Here is a 20216-nt window from a genome sequence, read left to right as displayed (position 1 = left end):
TAATGGTGATGTAAAAAAATTTCGTAGTTCTGTGGAAAGCACCCAAACTTTACTGTTGTCTAGTGTTTTCCCACATGGAAAATTACAGATTTTTATAAAGCCTTATATAGATGTGAAAGAACTTAGAAAAAGTTTTGGTTTCTCCAAAGCGTATTAATTTGTTGAGAAATGACTGGGCTTTGTTTCTTGGGGATAAACAGTACTCTGAGTAAGAGTGCTATTGTTCTCAAATTAATGGAAAAATTTTCATATTCTTCTCTAACTGAAGACTCTGGAAAACAGAACCAGGGAATGTGCTGGCTTTGTACAAGAAGTGGGTGCCACAGTTTTGTAAAGTCTCATCTGGTCCTTTAATTTCCCTCTAGAAATGTTGGGACAGCATCACAGCCTGCTTACTTCAGCACTTTTTAGAAAACTTTTATTTTTTGTCCTTCTCTGTTTTGGGCTCCTCCTGAAAGGTACTGGAAATTGTTGGTGCTATATGAATACATTTTGAAATAGTCAAATAACTGCACAAATTTATGGTTTCCCCCTAAAATAATGCCTTTCTAAGGTACCTATTGTAGTATTTTAAAAATACTGTATTTTATGGGTTTTGTCTGGATAGGCTTCCAGAATGGGCCGTTGTGGAAGGTAAAGCAGTGTCATGTTCCTCCATGAAAGGGCTCTAGTTACTCATAGACATCTGTCCCTTAGGTGCCTTGTTGGCCAAGATACAGGGAGCACTCTTAGTGTGATGGCCTTACCTTGAACTTGGCTTGTTCCAGAGCTCCTTACTCAAGATCGGTGGTGTGTGGAGATCATGCTGTTCTTTTAGGACAGAGGTATCCATGGTGATGCCTTGGGGATGGTGGAGACCCACATGGGTTTGAAACCTCCCGGCTCTTCTGGAAGATACCAGTGCTGGCGGCAGTGACCTTTGTGCCCTTCTCTGTCACTTTCTTTCTTTGACGCCTGGACGCTCAGAATTCTCTCCCAGCCCTCACCTGTGGTCTCATCTACTGGGCAGGTTTTTTTCTTTTATAGAAATGAATCCATGCACATTATGTAGAGCCCTCTTTTTGTCCCTGTCTCTTCTGCCTGTGCTCCATCCATCCCTGACATCCGTCCCCTTTCCTTTGCAGCTCCTTCTCTTCCCTGTTGTGTCCAGAAGCTCTCCCTTTTTACCCACATGCCAGAACATTCCTCTTTCCTTTGTCACTGTGAGGCGGCTAAGATTGTGTGAGAGGGACCACCAGTGTCAAGAACTGCCTTTTGCCCTCCAGGAAACACATTCTTCCAGAGGGCACTTCAGCCCCCTTGGAGCTCGACTCAGGCTGGTATTTCCAGTGTATAGCATTTTAATAGTCCAGGCATCCTCAGAGGTTTTCTTCATACAGCTTTAATACAAATTATATTTCTGTCACCAAAACCCGATGTTGACAAATGTGCGGAAGCAAGTGGCTGGAGGTGCCGCTCGTCTGGCTGATGTATTTCAGTACCTCTGCTCAATATTTGAAATAGCCCCAAAGAGTTCATACCTCTCTCTCTGTTGCCTTCTCCCTAAAAAGTAACTTTATTCCAGGTGCTATTTTATAACAAAGCAGGCAGGAGAATTCCAAGTGTCTAAACACCTGCTGCTATCCAGCAGAACTGAGAAACCCAGGGCAGCATCTGGTCAGCATCCTAACGTGTGTTTCCTTTCTTGTGCAGGCTGGCTATATGTCTGGGATGCTGGTGCCCGTAGGGGTAGGGATAGCTGGAGCCTTATTCATCTTGGGAGCGCTCTACAGCATTAAGGTTATGAATCGCCGCAGGAGAAATGGCTTCAAACGGCATAAAAGAAAGGTAGGGAATCAACAACAGCAGAAGCTAATCAGTTTCAGAACAGTTTTGGCTTTTCTCATTTGCTTAATAAAACACACGGGGCTTAATGATGCAGGAATGGTACTGACGTGCCCAGTGGTTCGGATTAGCTGCTGCAGCTGCTTCCTTGGCTTCGTTGTTTTTTTTTTTCCCCCCACATGTCCCTCAGCTTTTCTCTACAGCAGAAGGAGTTTAATGCTTTTCTATTTTCTTTTCCCAGCAGAGAGAATTCAACAGCATGCAAGATCGAGTAATGCTCTTAGCCGACAGCTCTGAAGATGAATTTTGAATTGGACTGGAGTTTAATTGGGAGATTCAACGATGTCATTATTTTATTTCTTATTTGGGGGCAAAAAAAAAAAAAAGAACAACAACATTCTGCCACATTGGGGCTGTCAGGCCATCGGTCTCGTTATCTGCTAGGTAGTAGATTTTTCTTGGACTGAGAAGAGAAGGCATGCTGTATATGAACTGTAGTAGGCAGTGTTTGTTTTTATCCTGTAGCGAGTTTTCCACAGCCCTGGGCTACAACTCATAAATATGCAGCATATGTGTTGTTCGGTAGGAGTTGCTATAGGTTAGGTAGAGTAAATATTTTGTATTTTTCCACAGTGTCTTTTCCTTGGTTTGGATTACCTGCATTAAGTATAATGACTGTTGTTGCCAAGGCACACTTAACTCTGAACAAGAAATCTTAACAAAGAAGAACTTGTGATGACTGCTCTACCTACTTGAATCCCTAGGCTTTGGGCTATGGCACATACTACATTTGCATCCAAACTAGCAGCAACTCAGAATGAAATCTTTTTCAGCAAGGAAGATCTCTTAGTGCATTAGGCGTCTATAGAGATTTGTATGTACCTTGCATTATGTACTTGAGTCTCCTGGTTTTATTATTTTTCCCCTTCCCTTTTGTTCTCATTCTTGGCGAAGAATAATGCATTAAATTGACTCTTGGTCTTAATGTAAGCTTGCTTTCTTAAGTAGTGTAATTGAGTCCAACAGACCTATCCATAGATGCTTACATGTTTTCCACTAAGAGATGTCCTTTTTGTGGATCATCTGACTTGGTCAAGAAGAAATGAGGAAGAAGTCAAGAGGAAAAGGAGGGTAGGTAAGCTTCCAGAGCATTTATCTCTGCCATTTGGCTCTGTACTTGTGTGGCCACAATTATTCAGAACATTGCTTTTCTACGTCTGTGGTCTTAGCCATGGAATAATTGGGCACCCACTGGTCCTTGTTTGACTTTATTATAAAAACAGACATTTGGTGGTAGGAGTAGGCTCAGGAGCCAGAGTCCTGATACATAATGGAGCTTATTAGAAAAAAAAAAAAAAAAACAGCTCCCTCAGGGCATCTCATTCTGGGGGATGCTGGACTGTGTCAGATCATTTCTCGTTCTCCTTAGAATGTAGTTCTTCGCCCTATCTTTGAATCAGGGTATTTGAGACTTTCAGGAGGTTGAGTATTTAGGTAAACACTTGGCTCATTTGCATGGAAGAAGAAAGGTTGTTAATGACACAGTCCATGGTGCTTTACACTGTGGAGAACTTGTTCTCATTTATTGGAGCCTGGTCTTCTCTTTTCCACACAGTTATTCCTCATAGCCACTGTGTGAGGTAGGACACACATTTTTATTCTCTTATTTGGCTGAAGAGAGAACTTAAGCAGAGCAGGGAAGTGATTGTCCAGAGTTACACCCAGAAGAATCAGGACTAGCACCCACCCGGAGTCAAAACCACACACTCCTATCCTCAGCTCAGTCCCTTTTCCATATTCTTTGGTGGAATCTGTGACATTTCAGAATCTTTCTTTAAAACTAGGCTTCTAATAAAATAGCTCCTTGGCCAAGGAACATGTCATACAAATGTCTGTTTTTATTAAATGAATGATGCCTTACTAATTTCTCTCTTATACACACACAAATTCTTTTCCTCTCCCACCCCAGTTATTGCTTATACAGTCACTTAAATTTAAGTATCACCTCCAGGGAACAAATAGAGAAAACTCTCCTTTTAATATTTATTTATTTATTTATCTTTTTAAGGCTGTACCCATGGCATATGGATATTTCCAGGCTAGGAGTCCAATCAGAGCTGCAGTCACTGGCCTACACCACAGCCACAGCAATGTCAGATTCTTAACCCACAGAGAGAGGCCAGGGATCACATCTACATCCTCATGGATGCTAGTCAGATTTGTTTCCACTGAGCCACGACAGGAACTCTGAGAAACCTATCTTGAATCCTCTCTTGAAGGATAGCTGGTTTACAATAATGTTTCTTTCTTTCTTGGCTGTGCCCATGGTGTGTGGAAGCTCCTGGGCCAGGGATCGAACCCGTGCCACAGCAGCTACCCAAGCTACAGCAGTGACAATGTTGGATCCTTACCCGCTGAGCCACAGAAGAACTCCCAAGAATGTTTTTGTCAAATCATTTTCATTGTTTTTGCCAAGAGATGTAAGCAAATGGGTGAGATTGATCAAGAGAAATGAAAAGCTCTGTGTAGTCAAATAGACGTTAGCAATTGACAAATAAGCTCAGAACCCAGTTTTAAAAATAGAACTCAGGGAGTTCCTGTTGTGGCGCAGTGGTTAACGAATCCGACTAGGAACCATGAGGTTGCGAGTTCGGTCCCTGCCCTTGCTCAGTGGGTTAACGATCCGGCGTTGCCGTGAGGTGTGGTGTAGGTTGCAGACGCGGCTCGGATCCCGCGTTGCTGTGGCTCTGGCGTAGGCCGGTGGCTACAGCTCCGATTCGACCCCTAGCCTGGGAACCTCCACATGCCGCAGGGGCGGCCCAAGAAGTAGCAAAAAGACAACAACAACAACAAAAAATACGAATCTCTAGCCCACTCCTCAACTGATAGAAAAGGAATGAGAGGAATGTTGACTTAATCTAAGGAAAGAAAAAAAAAAATAAAATAAAAATAGAACTCAGAACCTCATTGACTCTCCAGGAATTTGTAATTTCAGGAGTAGAAATATCCTGGTACTGCATACAGTACCTTTGCCCTTTCTAAGAGCAGCCCCTTGCAGTGAGTGTTCCTAAGGTTAGGAGGCAGTAAGCATAATGTAGCATCACTGTCTTTGTGTTCTTGAGAAGCGGTTTGCAGAGAACACACAATAGGCCACCTCATGCAGCATCATGTGGGTGATACTAATGGCCACCAATGCCTCAGGCTACTCATAGTCTGTAATTTGAACTAGGCCATGGCTAATAGGTTTAACTTTCAAACTATAGTATAATGTCAGAGGACAGACACACATTTTCAGCTGTCCAAAGGGCTCTGGAGGTGACATGTATATACATTTTGGCCTAAGCAGAAATGTCTCTGCAGTTCTTTGTGGGACAGGTGACTGTTTAAAGGAGAAGAGATTACTTAGATCCTAGCAGATTTCAGTACAAAGCCATTTAAACCCCTGGGTTCAGTGGAAGCTTCCGTGGATGACTCAACTGCTGTATTTACTTTGGCTATTTTCCTTCCTGCCAGTGGTTGTGGTACATTGATTTTCAGTGGTTGGTTTATATTATTCAGAGGAATGGAAAAGGTTATGTTCTGAACAAAACCTGGATTGGGGTGCCACCATCATGGAGGAACCGGCCAATGTTATGCCCTAGTTCAGATGGAAAGCAGTCGATCAGGCATTGATGGCTTTACCTAAAAATAGTGATTTGTATGCTTATACTTGCATATAAAAAATAAAAAGTCAGGAGTTCCATGGTTAACTAGTGGTTAAAGATCCGGCGTTGTCACTTCTGTGGTGCAGGTTTGATCCCCGGCCCAGGAACTTCCACAGTCTATGGGCATAGCCCCCGAGCCCCCCCAAAAGTTATCTCTATTCTAACAACTAAAACCTTTAACAGCCAAACAAACAAAGCTATCTAGAAGTGGGGGTGGGCTGAGAGTTGCAGCCTCAATTGCTAACACCCTACCCTCTGAACTGACTTGACCCGATCAGAACTACAGGTGTCCCATTGCAGGTACCAGGGACTGTGTTTTATTCTCAAAGGGAGAGGCAATGTTTCCCAGACTCTCTGGCTCCTAAGAATTACCTGGGACACTTGTTAAACTTACAAATTCCAAGGCCCCTTCTCAGACCCACTGAATCAGAATCTGCAGGGGAGGAGCTTGGGATTCTCCTGTCGAGAAAGTTAGAGGACACAACTGGGAGAGCCTCTCTGCAGAGAACAGCTGCTTTATAAAGACACGAAGGAGGAGTTCCCGCCATGGCTCAGTGGGTTAAGAACCCAACTAGTATCCATGAGAACTGAGTTGGATCCCTGGCCTCGCTCAGTGGGTTGAGGATCTGGCTTTGCCATGAGCTGAGGTGTAGGTTGCAGATGCAGCTCGGCTTGGATCCCGAATGGCTGCGTCTGTGGTGTAGGCTGGCAGCTCTAGCTCTGATTAGACCCCCAGCCTGGAAGCTTCCATACGCCTCGGGTGTGGCCCTAAAAAGGAAAAAACAAAGCAGAACGAGGGAGAACAGGCCCATGTAGGAGAGACCCTCTCCCTCCTCAGCTGTCCAATCAACTATACCTCCCAGAGTGGAGAAAAAGAATGAAGAAAGGGTGGAAGCTTCTAGAGAAAGAGTGGAAGGCTGGGATGGAGAGAGAAGGGGTCCTCCTGGGCCCTGGGTGTTTTCCTCTAATCAGAAGATCGTACCCTTTCTTTTAAACCTCTTTAGTTTTTCCTCTCCTGTAAATTGCTTCTTTCACTAGCTGCTGGCTTAATTTATATGCAATATTGGGAGTTAATTAGTATCCCAGGGAAACAGCTTCCCTTGGCAATGCCTTAGCCTTGGCTTCAGCTTGTAAACTGCCTCAGATGCAGTCTTCCAGAAACAGTTTCTTAAAGCACATGTATCTCTTACACAGGTCAAAAATGTGGGGAATAACTTTTTTTTTTTTTAAGGGCCGTACCTGCAGCACATGGATGTTCCTAGGCAAAGGGTCAAAATTAGAGTTGTAGCTGCCGGCCTACGCCACAGCCACAGCAACACAGGATATGAGCCGTGTCTGAAACCTACACCACAGCTCATGGCAATGCTGGATCTCCAACCCACTGAGTGAGGCCAGGGATCAAACTTGCATCCTCATGGATATTAGTTGGATTCATTTCTGCTGTGCCAGAATGGGAACTCCATGTGGGGAACAATTTTAAAGAACAGTTTTAGAATATAGTTAAAGTATTAAAGCATGGTCAGTCAAAGCCAGTTCTTTATTTCATCATCGTTGTCATTATTATTATATATGTATTTTTGGCCATGCCTGCAGCATGTGGAAGTTTCTGGGCCAGGGATAGAAATCCATGCCACAGCAGAGACAATGCCGGATCCTTTAACTACTAAGTCACCAGGGAACTCCCCTAATTATTTTTTAAAAACCGAGGACTTAAAATGTCCTGGAGTTATTCCTGGTGTTTCTTTCCACACTTTTCCAGGTATCTTCTTTTATGTGCAAGTCCAAACAAAACCCCTGAGTGGGAATTATATCTACATCTTAGTGGAAAAGCACCAAATCATTCACAAGGATTGTGATTTCTGTGCATATTCAATATTCAGTATTCAATAAATAATCAATATTTCTATCAGATGCCAAAAAGCAGTTTGGGGGAATGAGGTATATTATTTGGTACAAAGTGTTCACTGCATGGCCTTTTGGCAAGATAGGCTTTGTTTTGACTGCAGGGAGCTCTGAAAAGGCAAGATTACAACTGAAGTTAAAAAAACAAAAACAAAAACAAAACAACTCTGCTAAAAAGGTGTGGAGGTATGGTTACCAGGAAAGAACTGTGGGTAGAAGGTGGAAGAAAAAATCATAATGCAGAGCAGATATAAAAACAGCATAAAACATTAGAATGTGCCAGAGGAGGCTCAAGTTCCGAATATACCAATATTTGGAAAAATGATAAAGACAAGTGAGGAGAGGAATGCAAATGAGGTAGACCATTAGCAGGGGAAGGGGCCATACAGCTACACCCATCTAATGTCTCCATCTCTCTATCAAAGACAATTACCATGTGCTAGGTAGAGCGGGCATGAGTGGGAGGGAATTGAAGTCCATGATTAAAGAGATGAAAGAAGCTGGGCTACTTTAAATAAGCTCAAGCCCAGTTACATAACTTTCTTAACTGTGCAGAGTTCAAATGACTGAATATAAATTTCTAGGAATAGGAAATAATGTGAAAACAAAATAAGAGTGTCGGCTTACTAAATGCCACTCATTTGTACATTTGGCACCTCCCATAGGATACATACCTCCTTTGGGGAGGAAGCCATTAGACTGATAAACTGGGGATGGGCTGAGGAGGGACGTCCAGTTATTTGCTCTGATAATTATCAAGTTTGGCAGTCAACAGAGCTGGAAGCATAATTCTGTGGCTTAAGTTCTACATGCAGAAAGAATAATCAGCCCTTATTTTATCAGCCAGTGTTAGCTGCACACATGCATTGGGATTATCCTTTTGGGGTATCTAACCCCCTATTTATTAGCTCAAGTTTCTATTATGTGTTTATAGGATAAGAGAAGAAGGAAAGAAGGGAGGAAAGGAAGGAAGAAAGAAGAAATGAAGGAAGAAGGAAATTTCCCTCAGTCGACAGCAGCAAAAGAACAAAGAAGCAGATCACACATTCCCTTGTTCTAGTTTGCTTAAAAACACTTATGGGGGAAAAAACCCAGCACATGTACACACACACACACACACACACACACACACACACACACACACACTCTCACACACACGCACAGTTCCCTGGTGGCCTGGCAGTTAAGGACTTGGTGTTGTCACTGCAGTGGCTCAGGTTCAATCCCGGGCCTGAGAACTTCTGTATGCTGCGGGCACTGTTAAAAAACAAAAACAAAAAACCATGAAATATTGGGGTAAAAATATCTCAAGTAGTCCACTTAGTAAAGCAAAGATCTCAATTTTCCTCCTCAAAAAGCAGCAGGAGCAATAAACAAATGATAACTATTCATAATTTGTAATGTCATGTAGAAATTCTCATCCTAAGATTGGAGTCTCCAGATCCAAAATTTAAGACTGATTTTGCTGAGAGGTTAACCTTTCAGGGGATGAAGATGGAAGAGCTGAGAAAGAGTGGAAACCAAAGAATTAACAGCAGGGGACGAAATCCTCTTAATTTTCTTCTCAAGGCTCACAGGTAAGGAAACAGAGCGAGCAGAATAGAAGGCAAATGGAGAGCTCATTGGATAATTTTATTGCCATTGTGGTGGAGAGGTCGTTTACTCTGGTCTTTAAAATCTGAACCTGGTATCAAGTCAGGAAACTGTTAGTCAATTGTCCTGTGCATCTCAATATTTTCTTCCTAATTTACAGTGAAATAAAGGGACCAAATCACATTTTGAGATGTTCTCCCAATTTTATGCCTCATAGCAAGCCACAGAGTCTGACTGTGTATTTTCAGACTTTTTCATGACCAGGCAGACCATATGATACATGGAGGAAAGTAGAAGCACAGTCTTACAAAACAGGAAGGTATCTGGATACCAGATGGTTCAAGCCTTTTCTCTTCCAAAAGGGAATCTTGATACAAAACCTTCAATGATCAGTTTCCCCTTATTTCTTTGCACGGAAGATAAAGGAAAAGAGAAAAAAAAATCTGCAGTGATTCTGCAATTGAACTGATCAAATCCCACAGATGTGTGTCAAGAGCACTGTGATGCAATTGCTTCTTACGGAAGGACTCTCTCTCTCTCTCTCTCTCTATATATATATCTATATAGATAGATATATAGATATATCGTCTTTTCTAGGGCCACACCCACGGCATATGGAGGTTCCCGGGCTAGGGGGCTAATCAGAGCTGTAGCTGCTGGCCTAGGCCACAGCCACAGCAACGCCAGATCTGAGCCGTGTCTTCGACCTACACCACAGCTCACGGCAATGCTGGATCCTTAATCCACTGAGGAAGGCCAGGGATCAAACCCACAACCTCATGGTTCCTAGTGAGATTTGTTAACCACTGCGCCACGATGGTAACTCCATGAGTCAGTATATATCGAATGTCTTTTTTTTTTTTTTTTTGGCTGCACTTGCAGCATACAGAAGTTGCTGGGCCAGGGATTGAACCCAGGCCACAGCAGAAACCTGAGCCACATCATTGACAACACCAAATCCTTAACTGCTAGGCCACCAGGGAACTCTTTAAATGTCTTTTTTGAGTGCCTGGCAGTATGTTAAGAGCTGGGGGAACAAGGAATGTAAGATGCAGTCCATGACCAGAAAGAGCTCAGGAACTAGTGAGGGAAAAAGTAAATGGCCATTTCATCCCAGGGACACAATGGGATCCAGAAAAGTAGCAGCTAACCCAACTAAGAATGGAAATGTTTCTCTGTAACCAGTAGTATCAAACCCGAGGCCAGAGAGTTGAGTAAGGCTTCATCAGGTAAAGGCAAGAATGAGATGAATTCTCTAGCCAGGGGAACCACGTGTGCAAAATCCAGCAGTGAGTGATCATGAAGAATGCAGTGGCGAGAGATGATGTAAGCATGTCTGGAGCGCTGGGGACAAAAGGAGTGAGGGTTGGGATTGGCCTTGTGGGAACATACACTGTAAAATATGAGGTTGAGTCTGTGGGTCTGCCAGGTCATGCCAAGGAGTTAGGACTTTGAGGGCATTTAGACAGTCATGGAAGGGATTATGCTGAGAAGTGACATGATCCAGGCTGAATTCCTGGGGAGGCTGGAGGAGCAATGTCAAAGTACAGTCAAGGGCTGGTGCATCACCACAGGTGAGAGACGCCCGAGGCCTGGACCGAGGCTGCGGGAGTGAATGTGGAGGGGGAGGATGAGTTCTGGAGATCTTGGGGGTGGGGACACAGTAGGACCTGGGGGTTGGTTAGAAATCAGGATGAGGGAAAAGATGATGGTTGAAACTGACCGGGGTCCTGGCACTTCTGAGGCCTGGCAGATATCATGGACTCCAGAGTCTCACTCTGCAGAGAGACTGCCCCTGTGTTATCCCAGCAGATCTGGCCTGAGAAAAATATCCTACAAGTAGGCAAAAAAAAAAAAAAGTGTAGACAGATTTTGGTTTTCTACAAAATGTGGTAAGGATGTGACCATTCTCTGTAACTTTTCATAGTGGGTTCCAAAGAAAGAACTTAACACTTAATAAAATTTAAACTGGGAAAACCCTCCAAGTACCTTTAGCTGATTATGTTTCTTTGGTTGAGCCTCAGGCATGAGTTACTGTCTGGGATCTGAATGACTCCCTTGCTTTGTAAAGACTAATGTGAGAATTTCTTATTCTTTGACATGAGACCCAAAACTCAGGACCTTGTTTTTCTCTTTTGTGTTTTAAGGAAATGAAACCATTTATTATCCTTAATAACAAATTTTATACATTTATGGAACTGCTTCCTACTTCTTTTTTTTCTAGTCTAATTGAGCAATGGTTGACATACAGCTCTGGATAAGTTTAAGGTATACAGTATAGTGACTTGACATACATATACTATAAAATGATCACCACAAATTTAGTTAAGACCCATCTCCTTATATGGTTACAGAATTTTGTTTTTCCTTGTGATAACTTTTAAGATCTACTCTCTTAACAACTTTTGCATATACCATACAGCAGTGTTAACTACAGTTATATTGTATAATATACCCCCTAGTCCTTATTTATTTTTATTTTTTAAAATGTTTTAATGATTTTTATTTTTTCCATTATAGCTGGTTTACAGTCAATTTTTTACTGTACAGCAAGGTGACCCAGTCACACATACATGTTTTTTTTTTAAATTTTATTTTCCCACTATACAGCAAGGGGATCAAGTTATCCTTACATGTATACATTACAATTACATTTTTTTCCCCACCCTTTGTTCTGTTGCAACATGAGTATCTAGACAAAGTTCTCAATGCTACTCAGCAGGATCTGCTTGTAAATCTATTCTAAGTTGTGACTGATAAGCCCAAGCTCCCGATCCCTCCCACTCCCTCCCCCTCCCCCTCCCATCAGGCAGTCTCTTCTCCAAGTCCATGATTTTCTTTTCTGAGGAGATGTTCATTTGTGCTGGGTACTAGATTCCAGTTATAAGTGATATCATATGGTATTTGTCTTTGTCTTTCTGGCTTATTTCACTCAGTATGAGATTCTCTAGTTCCATCCATGTTGCTGCAAATGGCATTGTGTCATTCATTTTTATGGCTGAGTAGTATTCCATTGTGTATATATACCACATCTCCCGAATCCAATCCTCTGTCGATGGACATTTGGGTGGTTTCCATGTCTTGGCTATTGTGAATAGTGCTGCAATGAACATGCGGGTGCACGTGTCTCTTTTAAGCAGAGTTTTGTCCGGATAGATGCCCAAGAGTGGGATTGTGGGGTCATATGGAAGTTCTATGGAGATCTGTAAGGTATCTCCAAACTGTTCTCCATAGTGGCTGTACCAGTTGACATTCCCACCAACAGTGCAGGAGGGTTCCCTTTTCTCCACAGCCCCTCCAGCACTTGTTCTTTGTGGATTTATTAATGATGGCCATTCTGACTGGTGTGAGGTGGTATCTCATGGTAGTTTTGATTTGCATTTCTCTTATAACCAGCGATGTTGAGCATTTTTTCATGTGTTTGTTGGCCATCTGTATATCTTCTTTGGAGAAATGTCTATTCAGGTCTTTTGCCCATTTTTCCATTGATTGATTGGCTTTTTTGCTGTTGGGTTGTATCAGTTGTTTATATATTCTAGAGATTAAGCCCTTGTCGGTTGCATCCTTTGAAACTATTTTCTCCCATTCTGTAAGTTGTCTTTTTGTTTTCTTTTGGGTTTCCTTTGCTGTGCAAAAGCTTTTCAGTTTGATGAGGTCCCATGGGTTTATTTTTGCTCTGATTTCGATTGCTTTGGGAGACTGCCCTGAGAAAATATTTATGAGGTTGATGTCAGAGAGTGTTTTGCCTATGTTTTCTTCTAGGAGTTGGATGGTGTCCTGTCGTATATTTAAGTCTTTCAGCCATTTTGAGTTTATTTTGGGGCATGGTGTGAGGGTGTGTTCTAGTTTCATTGCTTTGCATGCAGCTGTCCAGGTTTCCCAGCAATGCTTGCTGAATAGACTTTCTTTTTCCCATTTGATGTTCCTGCCTCCCTTGTCAAAGATTAATTGACCATAGGTGTCAGACACATACATGTTATACATTCCTTTTTCTCACATTATCATGCTCCATCATAGGTGACTAGACATAGTTCCCAGTGCTACACAGCAGAATCTCATTGCTTCTCCATTCCAAAGGCAATAGTTTGCATCTATTAACACCAAATTCCCAGTCCATCCCACTCCCTCCCCCTTGGCAACCACAAGTCTGTTCTCCAAGTACATGATTTTCTTTTCTGTGGAAAGGTTCATCTGTGCTGTATATTAGATTCCAGATGTGATATCATATAGTATTTGTCTTTCTCTTTCTGACTTATTTCACTTAGTATGAGAGTCTCTAGTTCCATCCATGTTGCTGCAAGTGGCATTATTGTATTCTTTTTATGGCTGAGTAGTATTCCATTGTGTATATGTACCACATCTTCTTAATCCATTCATCTGTCAATGGACATTTAGGTTGTTTCCATGTCTTGGCTATTGTTAATAGTGATGCAGTGAACATCAGGTGCATGTGTCTTTTTCAAGGAAAATTTTGTCCAGACATATGCCCAAGAGTGGGATTGCTGGGTCATCTTATTTATTTTATAAGTGGAGTTGTACATTTTGACCACCTTTATCCAATGCCCCCATCGCCTGCTCCCCCACAATCTTGTGTTTCTTGAAAACAAATCCAAGAAGCTTCTCTCTAGGCTGGATCATAGGAGGATGATGTTGGGATTTGGATGTGCAGCCTGGGGAATTTCATGAAGAATACAGGATCCATATTCCATGCTGAGTATTTCTGTGGCTTTTTGACAGTTGTCATGGATGATTATCAAGTAGTTTATCTTCTTTAGCCCATGAAAAATAAAGCCAGTTCTTCATGGTTGCCATATCAACACAAGGCTGGATTCTGGAGGGCTCGAGGCAACAAAGTACAACTGAGAAAACAAAGAAAAGCATAAGAAGAAAATAATTATCATTCCAGTCTCACTCCCAGAGATAACCATTGTTAACATTTTTGTCTATATTTGTCTAATCTTTTTTCTGTGTGGTTATATGTTATATATACATACTTTTATTTTTACTCAACATCAGGATTATAATTTACATGCTGTCTTATTGCCTCCCTATAGCTCCAATTTTTCATGGTTCTTTTAAAAGGAATAAAGAGAAAGAAAAGAGCTGTTAAAGTCCTGAAGTTGTATTTGAGGGAAGAGGTGGTTTTTTTTCTCGTTAAGATTTATTTGGGGGAGTTCACATTGTGACTCAGCAGGTTTCAAATCTGATGAGGACACAGGTTTGATCCCTGACCTCTCTCAGTGGTTGCTGTGAGCTGTGGTATATGTTGGATCCCGAGTTGCTGTGGTTGTGTTGTAGACCAGTAGCTGTAGCTCCAATTCAAACCCTAGCCTGGGAACTTCCATATACCTCAGGTGCAATGCTAAAATGCAAAAGAAGACAAAATCAAATAAATAAAAAAAAGCTGCAAAAGATTTCTTTGGTATTTAATTGTCCATGACTGCCCAGTTACCTCAAGACACTTCCACATGATGTAAATGAAAACATAGTTGAGGGAGTTCCCGTTGTGGCTCCGTGGTTAACGAATCCGACTAGGAACCATGGGGTTGCGGCTTCAATCCCAGGCCTTGCTCAGTGGGTTAGGGTTCCGGCGTTGCCATGAGCTGTGGTGTAGGCTGCAGATGCAACTCAGATCCCCGTGTTGCTGTGGCTATGGCATAGGCCAGTGGCTACAGCTCCAATTCGACCCCTAGCCTGGGAACCTCCATATGCTGCAGGAGTGGCCCAAGAAAAGACCAAAAAAAAGGAAAGAAAACATTATTGAAAGAAGAAAACTCTCTATGAACAAATGCTGGTGGGCAAATGCTTTTCTCTCTTTGACTTTGTCACCAAAGCAGAATTATAAACTTTTATTATTAGACAGTAAGATCAAATAACCATGAGCATTGAAAATATGTAGTATTTTGAGAAATATTGTGAAAAATACACCTACTGTGGTGATCCAAACTGATTAATTAAAGGCTCATTCAGGTCAAGTCTTGAATTTTTTTTTGTCTTTTTTTTTTTTTGTCTTTTTAGGGCCACTCCCATGGCATGTGGAGGTTCCCAGGCTAGGGGTTGAATTGGAGCTGTAGCTGCCGGCCTGCACCTCAGCTCACAGCAAACACTGGATCCTTAATCCACTGAGCAAGGCCAGGGATTAAACCCCATGTTCTCATGGATCCTAGTCAGGTTCATTAACTACTGACCCATGACGGAAACTCCAAGTCTTTTGAGTTTAATGAGTATTTTTGTGTCAATTATTATTATAGTGCATGCATATTTTCTATATTTGATTGCAGTTGGCCAAAGTTAAATGAGCAAAGTTTCCTTGTTTCATCCATTGCTTTCTTCTCTCTGTTGTTAGAAAGAGGAATCCCAGCTTTTCATAGCCCTCCTTCTTGTCTTCTCCACTAGACCCTCTTCATGCAACCTCTCTTCATTCCTTTTAACTCTAAATGGTCTGCAAATGAAAGTGGGTATAAGCTGATACAACAGGATTTGTCTCACTAAATAATGATATTGTTTTAGTTCTATGTATTTTAAGAAAAAATTTAAACATCTTTTTTTTTTTTCCTCTTCTATGGCCAAACCTGTGGCACATGGAACTTCCCAAGCTAGGGGTTGAATTGGAGCTGCTGGCCTACGCAACTAGGGATCCAAGAAGCGTCTGTGACCTACACCATAGATTATAGCAATGTGGGATCCTTCACCTACTGAGCAAGGCCAGGGATTGAACCCTCATCCTCATGGATACTTGTCGGGTTTGTTACCGCTGAGCCTAAATATCTTTAAAAACAGTTAATGCAAACCAGAGGTCGATTTGAGTAAGACCTTTATAAACATCTTCATGTGGCCCATCTTCTTCCAAATTTCTTGTGCAGAGTAGGGCATGAAATTAAATAAAGCACATGATGAAGGCCTATGAATTTTATTCTAAAGAGACTTTCTTTGGCTCAGTGGGTGAAGGATCTGGCGTTGTTACTGCTGTGGCTGTGGTCACTGCTGTGGTTCAGGTTCAACCCCTGACCCCGGGAATTTTGCATGCCATGCATGGGCCAAAAGAATAAATACTTTCTTTTGGTGTGAAAGTAAATTCTTTTTCATAAAGTGTTATTAGATTAAAATAAGATGGAATGAGCCTTTGGCAAACTGATTAAATCTTCACTTGGAAGATCATGATTTTCAGGACATTTCTGTTCAGATGTGAGGCCAGGAGTCAGTCAAATGCAGCTGGGAAAATTTTTTGCAAATAAATGAATTAGGGTCTTATTTATTTTATATTATAAACAATGAGGGTTTTTTTTTCCTTTAAAGTTCACTTATGGGGAATTATTGATTAGGGTAGTTTTATGTTATGTAAATAAAATATGAATTAAAAAAATCTTTGTAAAATTCACATTTATTTTTATTTAGTGAAAAATCATGAATGTTTTTTGAGAATTTTTTTTTTTTAGGGCTTTACCAGAGGCATATGTAAGTTCCTAGGCTAGGGGTTGAATCGGAGCTATAGCCACTGGCCTACACCACAACCACAATGCAACAATGCTGCATCCGAGCTATACTGCTGCTCAGGGCAAAGCCGTATCTTTAACCCAGTGGGTGAGGCTAGGGATTGAACCTGAGTCCTCATAGAGACTAGTCGGGTTACTTACCGCTGAGCTAAGTGCTGTGTTCAATGCTTTACAAGAATAAACTCAATTTATACCAAAGCCCAATTAGGTAGGCATGCTTGGTCATCAGCAGCAATCAACTGTCATAAATAAATATCCTTGATAACAGAAAAAACAAGATCTCAAATAAATGAGTTGTTGATTGTTTTTCCATGCTCTAGAAACTACACCACACTAGTTTTAACTATGCTTTACTTCAGTTTTTAAAACGTTTATTGTTTGTTGTACCAACCCACAGTAAACCTTGACTCTAAAGCAGTATCTTCATCATTTTGGGCTGCTGTAATGAAATACCACAGACTCAGTGGCTTAAACAACAATATTTATTTCTCACAGTTCAGAGGCTGAGAATTCCCAGAGAGGATGTCAATGTGGTTGGGTTCTGGTGAGGACGTTCTTTCTGGCTCACAGATGTTCACCTTCTTGCTATGTCTGCTCCTGGTGGAGAGAGGGCGCTCTAGATTCTCTTCCACCTATAAGAGCACCAATCCCATAAGGGAGCTCCACTCCCTTGACCTAATCTAAACCTAATTACCTCCTGAAGTTTCCATCTTCTAATATCATCACAGTAGGGGTAAAGCCTTCAAGATATGAATGGGTGGGGTGGAGACACAAACATTTAGTCCATAACACAGCAGATAATCCATTGCCCAAGTGCTCCAAGGTAATAAGCCTAGAGATGAGACTACTGCACAATGCATTGCATGCAGCAGTTGTTGAGTGAACACCTATGGCCATGTCAACACTCTGTATGCAACAGATCATCCAACTATTCAGATTTAAGTTTGTCACTAGGCTCTGTCATTTATCAGAGAAGTAGTTTGCACTTACTTGGCAGTAAATTCAAATTTACCACAGTGATATAAAATTATTTTAAAGTTTATACAGCTTTGGTTCTGAAGTAAAAACACAGAATATTGGTGATACGATATTTATGTAATGGCATGAGAGAGCTTGTCCTATTATAACAGCCACACTTTAAAAGTTGAGAATTTTGTATATTCACATACTGTTGGTTTCTAGATCCGCAAGTCTTCCACATACAGTTCATGGTAGCTGGCACTGCTTAATGGGAGTTTTTCTATCCCAAAGGAGAATTATTGTCTTGACTGTTCTTGTGCAATGCAGTGCTTTGTTAAATTGCATATGTTAAAATAAAATCAACATGGCATGGGATCTATTTCTTGGTTAAAGACTTAGCAGAAGGTGGTTTCTTTGGTTCCATTCTTCATTCACCTAGATGAAGACAAAGTACATTCTATCCATAAACATTTCTGCAGGGGGCAGTTGAAAAATAGGAAAAACAACAGCGAAGAAGAAAAACAACCATTCTAGTGGAAATTGTTTCTCTGGGTTTCTGAATGTGTGTGTGTGTAAGAGAGAGAGAGGGAGGGAGGAAGGACTAAGTGAGCACACACTTAATGTCTAAACGGGGACATATTTGAGACTAAAAAGGGACACTATTAATAATTATGTGGGATAATAGGCATAAACTAGAAAAGTCCTGGGCAAACTGGGCCTAAGGGCATCCTGGAGAGAGTGTTTCAAACCACTCCAAATACTAGCTCTTAATCCACCCACTGCAGCAGCATCAGTTCTGCAGGCACAATCCACCAGCACCTCATTTCCCACACACACCACCCACCTTTAGTTTCTGCCCAAGTTTGCTCTGCCATCATGGCATGGGGTCTCGCTTGGCACTCGCACATGTACTGCCTGGAAATGCAGGAGGGCTAACCTGGTGGGTCTTAGCCGAAGGGGATGGAAGTCAAAGGATAAATGCTCCCAACATTTACTGTTCATGTGGCTGGTTCTCAGGTTCATTTCATGAGACTCCTCAGAATGTTCCTTAGGAGGGAGCACTGGTTGTTCATTGTAGCCCACCTTGAAAACTCATCCTCCCTTTGGCTTTCTTCCTTCCCTGTTTCATTCAACCTGTGTGCAGTACTTTGTCTCAGGCTCTGCTTTTGGGGAATCCAGGCTGCAATAGTTGGGACTGGAATTTTGGAGTGGGTTCACTGGTCAGAGGTAGCCAGGAGCCCATTCTTTGTGGTAAGTGGAGTGATCAAGGATTAAGATCCATGGTGGATTGGGATGGGGTCAGGCAGAGGCAGCGTGTCGTGTTGTATGATAGCTCTGATCCTTCAACGGTAGGGGAGCTGTGCTAATTTTAAAAATTGAAGTGTCTGGGATTTTAGACTGCTTTGGAAGTTTTGGAAGAAGAAAATGACAGGCTCAATGCAGGGAATGTTGTCAAAGACTGAGAGATGCCTCCATGGCTGCATTTTGGGAGTCTTTTTCTTATCTGTGTATTGTGCTAAAATTCAGATACTCAAAGCAAACTCATTCTCCAAGCAAACAACCTAGACCCACCAAGATGCTGGTCAAGTGGGAGAGGAATCTGAATAGGTGATGGAAGAAGAAGATGAAGTAGTCTTTTATGGTCCTCCTGTATAACACCCTAAAAACTCTTGCTCATGCCTCTACTGTGGTCACTGGTTACATGCAGGCTTCAAGCAACTTTGTGCATCTGCAGCCAGACAGAGACCAGCCTTGTGCTGTGACTCTCATTTATCTTGTTCTGGAGGGTCCTTTCATTGCACCATGTGTGGGGCCATCCTTAGCCAGTGGGAATGGGGATTGATGGAAAATGTTTTTCTTTTCCTTTTCCAGGCAGACAGTTTTAAGGTGAAATATATAAGGCTTCTCAGAAATCTGGTGAGAGTGGGAGCCAGTCACTCATAATGGTAGCCAACCTGATGGTGCATCCTGGCTAATCCTTTCTCTCCTGACTCTTCACTCTTACATCCATACTTCTGTTCCCTGGGATCACATTTCCTTTCTTAAAAATTTTTTAAAAAATTTATTTATTTATTTATTTATTTATTTATTTATTTAATGGCTTCGCCCATGGTGTATGGAAGTTCCCTGGACTGGGGATCAAACCCTTGCCTCCGCAGCAACCTGAGCCACTGCAGTTGGATTCTTAACACATTGTGCCACGGTGGGAACCCCTTAAATATTTTATTAAAGTATAATTAGGAATTGATTATATTTTCAAACTGACTACTTCGTTGAAGCCTTTGTCTTAGTTTCTGTTTTGGGGAGAACCCAGCCTAAGACAGAGAGAGAGAGGAAGAGAGAAAGGGATGGGGAGAGGGAGAGAGGATGAGTTGTGGATACAAAGCAAGGGAAGAAACCTCGATCTGGTATTAAAATGCAGGAGTATTTCAGGACATCAGAGCCCAATTTAGTGCTATGATGTCTCTAATAATGAAGATGACACATTTAGGCCACCTGCTTCCTTGTTAGAAATTTTGTAACCAGAGGATATAGCGATTTTAGCGCTGGAAGGATCCTTGGATCTCATTTTTAGCCTACCTCCTTTATCTTAAAGAAAAAGGAGTTTAGGCTATGGATATATTCCAGTACATCTGATGAAGGGGATTTTTACGGTATGTCAAGCCATCCAGTACTAACCAAAATAATGATGAATAGTCCCCAGTATGTAAAATTACATACTTAATAGTCTTTCAGGCAA

The 20216-nt window shown here is 41.8% G+C and overlaps 1 protein-coding gene across 1 annotated transcript in view; it reads left to right on the top strand.

The window, feature by feature from the left end:
- ARMH4 (armadillo like helical domain containing 4) overlaps window positions 1-2809 on the top strand; it is a 153357-nt gene extending 150548 nt beyond the window's left edge. The window contains exons 7-8 of the mRNA XM_047767440.1: window positions 1693-1827; window positions 2066-2809. Of these exons, the coding sequence (XP_047623396.1) occupies window positions 1693-1827; window positions 2066-2134 (204 nt within the window). The 3' untranslated portion in view covers window positions 2135-2809. The remainder of the gene's footprint in view (window positions 1-1692; window positions 1828-2065) is intronic.
- The last annotated feature ends 17407 nt before the right edge of the window (window positions 2810-20216 follow it).

The sequence above is a fragment of the Phacochoerus africanus genome, chromosome 2, assembly GCF_016906955.1.
Source record: "Phacochoerus africanus isolate WHEZ1 chromosome 2, ROS_Pafr_v1, whole genome shotgun sequence".
NCBI classification, from domain to species: Eukaryota; Metazoa; Chordata; class Mammalia; order Artiodactyla; family Suidae; genus Phacochoerus; species Phacochoerus africanus.
The sequence above is the reverse complement of the archived record's forward strand: the minus strand, read 5'-3'. Positions and strand labels throughout refer to the sequence as shown.